The sequence below is a fragment of the Budorcas taxicolor genome, chromosome 7 (genome assembly GCF_023091745.1).
Source record: "Budorcas taxicolor isolate Tak-1 chromosome 7, Takin1.1, whole genome shotgun sequence".
Classification (NCBI taxonomy): domain Eukaryota; kingdom Metazoa; phylum Chordata; class Mammalia; order Artiodactyla; family Bovidae; genus Budorcas; species Budorcas taxicolor.
The window spans coordinates 16,226,433-16,236,824 of NC_068916.1; the positions used below are offsets into that span (position 1 = coordinate 16,226,433).

A 10,392-nucleotide genomic window follows, 5' to 3' on the forward strand; every position below is an offset into this window, starting at 1 on the left:
CCCAGGGAGGTGGGGTGGGGGTGGGGGCTGAGGCACCGTTGTTGATGAACCTGGAAAGGGCCAGATAGAACCAGTGGCAAGACAACAGGCTCAGACTGGGGTACAATGAGCCTGTGGGGGCCTTTGGGATGCTCTGGGATGTGGATCCAGTGGGTGCTGGGAAGATGTAGACCCGGAGCTTGGGGAGAGGGGTGGTTGCAGGCAGAAGGGATGACAGTATGCGCTAAAACCAAGAGGATAAAAGGATGGAAGGGGTATGGGAGGTCTGGAGAGCACAGTATTTAAGACCAGGGAACCAGAGAGAGGACCAAAGACCCACAGTCACCCTGACACCTATATCTTCCATGAGCTTCTCTGAAAGCTCTGAAACAGCTAGGCTAATCCCTCCAGTCAATTCCATACCTCTGTATAGACCACCCCAAGGACATCACCCATCAAATCACGAGGTTAAAAGGGCCTTCCATGCCATTTCAAGAGTCCTACCTCCTCATGTATACAGATCATGCCACAAAAGACACCGGAAAAAAATACCAAGAGAAGTCTTGGGACTTTTCTTGGAATCAGCCTGCCAATGCAGGGGACACAGGTTTGATCCCTGGTCCGGGGATGATCCCCTGGAGGAGGGAATGGCAACCCACTCCAGAATTCTTGTCTGGAGAATCTCCATGGACAGAGGAGCCTGGCGGGCCGCAGTCCATGGGGTCGCAAAGAGTCAGACACGACTGAGTGACTAAGCAAGTAAAGCACATTTGTAATTCCAAAATAAATACTCAGAGCTTTAATGGTTATTCCTGGACATGCACCCTAGAGTCTGTGCTCCGCAACTAGAGAAGCCACTTCAATGAGAAGCCAGCGCACTGCAACTAGAGACGCACCGAAACTAGAGAATAGCCCACCTGCAACAATGAAGACGCAGTGAAGTCAAAAATAAACAACAAAGTTTTTAAAAAGAAAACCAAGAGAAGTCTTGTAAGAACAACAACAACAACAAAAGTAGCAGATGTCTTCAATACCATGTAACTGGATAGAATTAGGAAGAAACCTCTTGGTGAGAATTTATCCCTTTTCCAATCTCCTGCAAGGAAACCAGATCCATGGTTGAAAACAGATTAGCAACAAGAAGTTACAGAAAGGCCATCAGAAAACAGGGAGAGCCCTGCTTTCTTTATCCCTTTGTGTCCAACCACTACCTTTTCCCACACTCTGAATAAACACAGTTTTTCGAAAGTACCTATGTTTTCCACCTTCTCACAAAGGCATGGGAGAGAAGCGAGCACTTCCTGGTAACAGCCTGCTCTTCCTGAACACGAAACAGAAGGTACCCTCTCAACCTGATAGGACACCATCCCCTGAACGAATCGAAAGAAAGGCTCCGATTTGACATCAAATTTTAATCCTCATCAGTCTGCCTCGAACTTCACCTGGAACTCATATCCAGTCTGCACTAGCCAACACAGAACAAATCTTACTCCGCTGGAAACAAAATAGGTTTCTAGAAGCTCCAACAGCCACTGGGGAATGGCTCAGCACCAGGGTCAGCAGAACACAGGAGGACCTCCCTGCTCCTTGAAACACAGCTAGGGGCTCTCGGCCATCTCTCATCTCTCAAGGGCATCCCAGGTGGCTCAGCGGTAAGGAATCCACCTGCCAATGCAGGAAATGTGGGTTTGATCCCTGGGTCAGGAAGATCCCCTGGAGGAGGAAATGGCAACCCACTTCAGTATTCTTGCCTGGGAAATCCCATGGACAGAGGAGCCTGGCGGGCTACAGTCCATGGGGTTGCAAAGAGCTGGACACGATGGAGTGACTGACCAACAAATGTGCACATATATAGAACTGAATTACTTTGCTGTACACCAGAAACTAACACAACATTGTGAACCAAGTATACTTCAATTAAAAAAAATTTTAAGGATGTCTGTCTTAATCCTTGGGGATTCATGAATCCACAACAGGAGAGATGGAACGGGATGCAAGATGTCACCTTGTTTGATCTGAGCTGGAACATGCCTGTCAGATGATCCCAATTTTTTGCACTTGTGCCTCCTGGTGCATGTCCAGGAATAACCATTAAAGCTCTGAGTATTTATTTTGGAATTACAAATGTGCTTTACTGTGCTTAGTCACTCAGTCGTGTCTGACTCTTTGCGACCCCATGGACTGCGGCCTGCCAGGCTCCTCTGTCCATGGAGATTCTCCAGACAAGAATTCTGGAGTGGGTTGCCATTCCCTCCTCCAGGGGATGTTCCCAATTCAGGGATCGAACCCAGGTCTCCCACATTGCAGGGGGATTCTTTACCATCTGAGCCACCAGAGAAGCCAAATAAATTTCACAAATAGGTGAATTCACAAATATGGAATCCAGAAAAAATGAGAATCTTGGTCGGGAAGATCCCCTGGAGAAGGAAATGGCAACCCACTCCAGTATTCTTGCCTGGAGAATCCCATGGACAGAGGAGCCTGGTGGGCTACAGTCCACGGGGTCGCAAAGAGTCGGACACGACTGAGCGACTTCACTTTCACTTCACTTTATGAGTAATGAAGTTTTCAAGCTTAAGACTATTGATCCAATTATAAGATACTTATTAAAAATATTTATTCATTTATTTGGCTGCCGTGGATCTTAACTGTGGCTTGTGGGATGTTTGGTTACAGCATGTGGGATCTTAAGTCCCTGACCAGGGATCAAACCCAGGCCCCTTGCATTGGGAATATGGAGTCTTAGCCACTGGACCACCAGGGAAGTCGCAGGAATTAAGACACTTTTAAAAATCTAGAGAAAACTATAGGGATGCAAAATGCTGCCAGGGGTTTGAGGTAGGGATGGCATTACGATCAAGGGGTGGCTAGAAAATCCCATGGACGGAGGAGCCTGGTAGGCTGCAGTCCATGGGGTCGCTAAGAGTGAGCACGATTGAGCGACTTCACTTTCGCTTTTCACTTTCATGCATTGGAGAAGGAAATGGCAACCCACTCCTGTGTTCCTGCCTGGAGGATCCCAGGGACAGTGGGCCTCCGTCTATGGGGTCGCACAGAGTCGGACACGACTGAAGCAGCAGCAGCAGAAGGAGTTTGGGTGGCGGTAGATGGGACACTTCCGTGTCCTAACTGTGGGGACAGCTACACAGTTCTATGCAGGGATTAAAATGCAAAACCTGTACACACCAAAAAAAAAAGTCAGATTTACTGTACCACCATTTTTATAATAAAAATATTTAAAGATCCACACCAAACAGGGATGTCCCTGGAGGTCCACTGGTTAAGAATCTGCCTTCCAATGCAGGGGATACAGGTTTGATCCCTGGTTGGGAGAACTAAGATCCCACATGCTGCTGGGCAACTAAGCCCGTGTGCTACAACTACTGAAACCCCCGGCTCTAGAGCCCAGATGCCACCACTAGAGAGAAGCCCATGCACCACAACTAAGACCTGAAGCAGCCAAATAAAGAAAGAAATGCTTAAAACAAAACAAAAAGATACACACCAGAATAGGACACGCACCTGTGTGTGTCTGTGTGTGTGCGTGTGCACATGTATAAGCTGAGTCATGTCTGACTCTTTGGGACCCCAGGGGACTGAACCTGCCAGGCTCCTCTGTCCGTGGGATTATCTAGGCAAGAATACTGAAGTAGGTTGCCATGTCCTTCTCCAGGGCATTTTCCCGACCCAGGGATCAAACCTGTGTCTCCTGCATTGGCAGGTGAATTTTTTGCCACTGGGCTACCTGGGAAGTCCAAACATAGCATAGTCATCTCCCAAGACAGAAACACAGTGGTTTTAGGGACAAAAGGGAACTTTTATTCCACCTCCCCCCCTCGTAAACTTGTGCAATTTTTTTTTTTTGCAATGAGAATGCAGTTATTATTTTAATTTGAAAACCATAAATATGATCCAATTGCAAAACATAAAGCAAGTCACTCCCACTGTGTTCTTCATAGAAATTTACATAAGGGGTTCTCAAGAGGCCCCGCAAGTGGTATCTCCCAGCAGATAACACTTTCTCTTGGCACTAGAGACAGGGCTGATAGCACAGAGTCCTCGTTCAATGCCAAGAAGACGGTTTAAACAAATAAACTCAAAGATCTCTCAGACACACACACTCAAAGAAGGAACATCACTGTTATTTTCTCACCATCAGAACCCATACATTCAGCACAGCAAATGGTATCAGTTTCTTTAACAAGGCTTGATCTGTAAAGGGAAAACAGTGTTTTTCCTGGGCATTTCATTTAACTTGATTCATTCAAAGTCGAACCAGGGACCACACAAGCTATGAGGCATGTCATAACGATCCTCGAGGAGTTTGTTCTAAATCCAGAGTCGGCAAACTTTCTCTGGAAAGGGCCCAAGTGTAAATATTGTTGGGAGCCACGCGATCACAACCGTTCAACTCTGCCCTTAGAGCACGAAAGCAGCGATAGAGGATGCGTGAACCAACGGGCATGGCGGCATGCCAATAAAACTTTATTTACAAAAACAGGCGTGGGCGGGCAGGGTTCGACCCCTGTTCTAAAGACTTTGACCACATATAAATTAACAAGTGAGCGTAAGAGAGAGAGTCAGAGTAGGGAATGGCCGTCGATGAAGGCCAAGATAATAAGCCCGGAAAAGGAGCAGAGGAAAAGAAGAGAGAGAATGGGAGGAGCCAGGGACAGGTGAAAACTCACCAGGAGAGGGGAAGCAAAACCCAGAGAAGTCAGCTGGGGTGAGGCTGCCATTGGTAGGTGAGGAACGACTTTGGTTAGCACCATGGGCAAAGCAATGGAGACACAAGCCAGATGCTGTGGGCAGAGCAGTGGGTGAAAGGTGAGAGAGCAAGGGTGATGAGTGCCCATCAGCGGTTGGGGGAGGCTTGACAGAGGAAGGCAAAAGGTGGGTGGTGGGTCCTGGGGTCCTGGGGAGTATTGAGTGTTTATAGGCTGAAAAGAAAAAGGCTTCTGGGTGGATGGAGATCCCTGAACAGAGGGGAGAGAGGAGGGGACCTAAGTGGATAAGTGTCCTGCATACTAAGTCACTTCAGTCGTGTCTGACTCTTTATGACCCCATCGACTGCAGCTTGGCAGGGTCTTCTGTCCATGAGATTTCCCAGGCAAGCATACTGGAGCAGGTTGCCATGCCTTCCTCCAGGGGAGCTTCCTGATCCAGGGATTGAACCCACACCTCCTGTGTCCCCTGCATTGGCAGGTAGGTTCTTTACCACTAGCACCAAAAGCAGTGGTTCTCAATCAGAGGACAGTTGGTGGTGTCTGCAGACACTTTTTAGTGGTCATGACTTGGAGAGGGGCGTTGCTACTGGTCAGAGACCGCAGACAGTGAGCAACATCTTAAGATACACAAGACAGCCCCCTGCAACCAAGAACTATCCAACCTCATAGATCAAGAGCACGGAAATTGAGAAGGTCTATTCTAGCCAAAAAATAAAGGATGTCAACGAGGAAGTGGAGTGAGGTGGGGGCCCTCGGGGTGAGGCTCGCCCCCAGTGACCTCTATGAATGAGCAGGGCAGGGTCAAGAGGCAGGTCACCAGGAGGGAAGCGAAGACTAGGAAGAACCTCAGAGAACTGACCCAGAGAGCAGAAGTTCTGATCTGAGGGTCCCAGAGTGCACCAGAGAACCCACAAGAGAAACACTAGATTCCACCTCGAGATGTAAGGGGATCCAAAAGCAACATCTAGCACCTCAACTCATCAATTCACTGCCCCTGCCAAGATTCAGTTTCCACTATAATTAATCCCACTTTGCCTTCATTCTCTGACTTTGCAGTGCTCCTGGGTCATCTCGGGCCAGAGTGGGTCAACCCAAGGAGACATGGGAGGGAAAACCACTGCCCAGTTCAGCCAAGCCACAGAGCCTCCACAGGGGGGATGAAATGGGCTGGCACATCCCATGTGACATCGAGGAGAGAGTCCTCAGTCCTTCAAAATCCCACTGATCTCCATCGACCCCACCCCCACCCCAGACAGAATGCCACACTGCTTGCTGCTGGAGATTAACCAACGATCCGGAAAGTTCCTTGCCCCTCCCCAAACCTCCGAAGGGCATCACATGTCATTTATTCGAGAGTATTTTGTTAACCTTTATACCACAGGGGTTAGGGCGGGGAGGCTCAGAGTCCCAAGAAGATCCTTCTGTTAAGAAACCTTTTATTAACAAACCGGAGTTCTCATCTCAGCACTGCCACCTCATCCAAGTTCCTCACCTTCAAAATGGATGATAAACCTTACCTCCGAGGGCTGTGGTGAGGATTAATCGAGATTATCAATGCCGAGTGTGTAGAATTTGCTTGTATTTGTGTCAGTTAGGTTTTATCTGGAGAATAAAGGAGCCATGACTTGGACTCCTGGGAAGAACAGGAAGGACAGGAGTTGGATCTAGAACAAATATTTAGGACTTCCCTGGTGGTCCAAGGGTGACAAATCCCCCTGCCAATGCTGAGGAGAGGGGTTCGACCTCTGGTGTAGGAAGACCACATGTGCTGCAGAGCAGCTAAGCCCGAGTGCCACAGCTGCTGAGCCTGCGCTCTGGGGCCAGGGAGCCACAACTACTGAGCACACGAGCCACAACTACTGAAGCCGCGTGCCCTGGAGCCCGGTCTCCACCACAAGAGAAGCCACCGGAATGAGAAGCCCATCCCATGCACAGCAACTAGAGAGCAGCCTCGATCCTCACACCTAGAGAAAAGCCCAGCACAGCAATGAAGACCCAGCACAGTCAAAATAAATAAATGTATCAAGCATCTCCTAGGTGTCAGGGGCTGCTCTAGACTCCGGAACTGTGGCAGTGAACAGAGAAACATAAGCCTCTCCCTCGTGGAAGCCATAAACATGCAAGAAGTGGTAAATCCATCCACTGACCCCTGAAAGTGAAAGTCGATCAGTCGTATCAGACTCTTTGGGACCCCATGGACTGTAGCCCACCAGGCTCCTCTGTCCATGAGATTCTCCGGGCAAGAATACTGGAGTGGATAACCATTCCCCTCTCCAGGGGATCTTCCCGATCCAGGGATCAAACCCAGGTTCCTACAGGCAGATTCTTTACCATCTGAGCCACCAGGAAAGCCAGCCCAGGCACACATCCACTAAAGCTTTAATCACTAAAGCTACCAGGAACAGAGGACCAAGGAACTGCACACATATACAGGTGTGCACCCCCACACAGACACACATGGGCATGGACACGCAAAGCCGGATACAGATCTAACAGCTGGTCTGGGTTTTTGTGTTTTGTTTTTTTTTTAACAAGAGCCTAAATCCACTGCTACCCTTCCTTGGAGGAGCACTCACTGTATACCAGGCACTCGGGTGCTTGGAGACGTTGCCTAATTGGCAAAGGTGTTCCACAAACCCGGTTTGTCAACTCCAGAGCCCCCACGTGCTTTCTCGTGCATCCCCACTCACCGACAGGCAACTCAGGAACTTCTGTTCCTTCCCTGCCTGACCCCTTCCTCATCGGGACTGATTTCCTTTTATGGAGAAATCTGAAGAAGTAACCCAACACATATTTTGAAAGCAGGGCCTCCGCCATCATGGTGGGAAACCCCAGTTATATTCTCTTCAAGGATTTTCCATCCTTGACCTGCAGCCAGAAAGACCGGCTGTCAAGCCCGAGGAAAATGCTGGGACTTACCCCTCTCCCCATACCAGGGAGCTGCTAGCCCAGGGACACTCATGAGGGAGAATGAGAAGGGAGAGGGGGCAAGGTGCTGGGCTGACCACGGGTTAGAGACCTGCCCAGCCGACAGGTAAAAAGGTAGAGGAGGGAGGTTACCAGGGGTTCCTGGGGCGTGGGCAGCTGGGCAGAGCCCTGGGCGGAGCCAGAGAGGTTTGTCTTCTCTCTAGCTCTGATTCTGGGGCAAGTGAATACTGTGTCCTTCCTGAGCCTCAGTTTACTCCTCTATGAAATGGACCAACAACAGTATCAGCCTCCACGGGCTGCCGCAGAGATCCAGACAGATAAGACCAGCCAGCCTGAGGCATCTGGTGACACCAGCTATAATAATCATAAAAGCCAACACTACTGCTACTACAGCTGCGCTGTTGCCAAGGGCTAGAGCTTGCCTCCGACATCTGGAAACAGAATTCCAGAGTATAAACATGGACCTGAAGTCAGGGGTAGCCGTGGGTCTAGATACCAGAAAGAAAGGGGCGGGTTCTACACTTCCTCGGCCCCTGGGGGAGCGTCACCAAGCTGCTGGGATCTCAAGGGACCACCCTGCCTTCAGTCAGTCACCCTCGATTCTCACTCCAAACCGTCTGTGCCCGGGGCATTTGGCTGTGCGAGAGTGTCCGATGACCCTACTTCTCGGAGGCGACCCAGAGAGGACGTGTGTCCCGTCTCTGGAGCCAGGTGGTGGGCTCAGAGAGGCCCAGACACGGGGGTTCGAGGAGCGCTCTCGGGAGAGGCGCCCGCGGAGGGGCGGGCACTAGGGCAAGGTTCCTCCAGCCCCGGGCCGCATGCGGGTCGTGGAACCGCTAGCCCAGGCGGGCAAAGGCCAAGGTCAGCGGCTTCCCGCCCCCTGCGAGGCCGGAGAAACCGTCCGAGCCACCAGCCCTCCGACGGAGGACGGCACTCCGTCCACAACGGGGGGTGGTTCCATTTTGGCAAAGGGTCCCCTCCCTACCCGCGCGGCTTCCCGCCCACTCCGGGACCCCCCAGACTCACCTTCTCCAGGGTACAGGTGGCCCGCGGCGCCCACCAGCAGCGCGGCGACGACCACCATCAGCAGCACGGCTGCCGCCCCCCTCCAGCCCCCGGCGCCCATGGCTGCGGGAGTGCGGGGTGCCGAAGGATCAGAGCGCGAGGCGCTGGCTGGCGGGGTGCATACTCCGAAGCGGCCGCCCCAGAGGCGCTGGGGGTCGCGCGTCCTTCTCTTCCACGCGGGCAGCCCAAGGTCCCGCAGCCTGCGCCCGGGAGGACTCTAGATACGGCCCCGGGAGGGGCGCGCGGCCTCCGCTGCTACGAATCCGGCAGCGCGGCCGGGTGGAGACGGTCCCGACTCCGGGCCCCCGCGGCCCGCGCCCCCGTCCCGACGATCTTAGGGCCCGGAGCCCCGCGCTGCGCCCCCCTGACTCTAGGCTCTTGGCCCCGAGCGCTCCGGAGCTCCGATCTTCGGACGCGCGGACAAACGGACGTGCGGACAGGCGGGCGGGCACCTGGGCTGGCGGGTGGCGGGCAGGCGGCGGGAGCCAGGGCTGCTCGGCCCGTAAACAACGCGGCCCGTCAGCTGGGCCCCGTTCGGGCCGCGGGAAAAGGCGGCGCGGATCTGGGCTCGGAAGGGACTCGGCGCCCGGCAGAGGCCCGAGAGGGGTGGAAGGAGGACGGGCAGGGGGGAGGCGCCGCCCCGCCCGCCCGCCGGTCTCCCTATCCTGGGCCCCGCGCTGGAGGCCCCCGTCGCGCCGTAGCCGAGGGGGCGCCCTAGATCCCTGCCCAGCCCCAGCGCCCCGTACAGCCCCAGGACTCCTGTCTCAGAGCCCGGGAGCGCCCCAGATTGACCAACTCAGCAAGTCGGATAGCGTGTTTAAAACATTTTGCTAGTTTGTTCTTCGTGGGACTTTAGAAAATTAATTTTTATTTTTTTAATATTGCATTAAAATATTGTTTATCGTGGTTACTCGGCTTTTTGGTACTCCCTTAAATGTTGCGTTCACCTTCCCGTCGTCACAGTCTGACCAGTGAGTATGGCCCTCGAGCGCCCCGGATGTCCTACCCCAGAGTGCGCCCCCGCCCAGAACCAGGCCCCTGGGGACAGCCACGTGCACGAGCGTGCCGCGTGCGCTCAAGTATTGGGTAGCCTGGGCCCCTCCGCACGATGCGTGGTTCAAGGTGGAGAAATGACCCTTAGGAGAAAGTGTAGAAACTCGCAAAAAAAAAAAAAAAAAAAAAAAAAAAGTGCAAACCAGGCGCTGGAGATCTTCGGTAGAACACAGGTGGACACACCCAAGTTTCAATGCGCAGACCCAGAGTCCGTGTGTGTTTGAACGGCAGTCACGTGACAGTGGCCACCCCGCCTGCTGAAGAGGGGCCTTAAGCACAGAAAAGCCAGAACCGAGTGAGAATCTGCTTGAATGAGTAATTTTTCTCTCTCTCGATGGGCCTCATCTGTATGATGCATGTAAGGACACCTTCAGGTCAGATTTGGTGAGTTGTAAGGGCTTCCCTGGAGAAGGCGATGGCACCCCACTCCAGTACTCTTGCCTGGAAAACCCCATGGACGGAGGAGCCTGGTAGGCTGCAGTCCATGGGGTCCCTAAGAGTCGGACACGACTGAGCGACTTCACTTTCACTTTTCACTTTCATGGATTGGAGAAGGAAATGGCAACCCACTCCAGTGTTCTTGCCTGGAGAGTCCCAGGGACGGGGGAGCCTGGTGGGCTGCCGTCTATGGGGTCGAATA

The 10,392-nt window shown here is 52.6% G+C and overlaps 1 protein-coding gene across 4 annotated transcripts in view; it reads right to left on the reverse strand.

Moving 5' to 3' along the window:
* INSR (insulin receptor) overlaps positions 1–9,153 on the reverse strand; it is a 147,607-nt gene extending 138,454 nt beyond the window's left edge. For all 4 annotated transcript variants that reach the window (XM_052642523.1, XM_052642522.1, XM_052642521.1 and 1 more), the window contains exon 1: positions 8,661–9,153. In XM_052642523.1, the coding sequence (XP_052498483.1) occupies positions 8,661–8,760 (100 nt within the window). In that variant the 5' untranslated portion in view covers positions 8,761–9,153. The remainder of the gene's footprint in view (positions 1–8,660) is intronic.
* Positions 9,154–10,392: the final 1,239 nt, after the last annotated feature.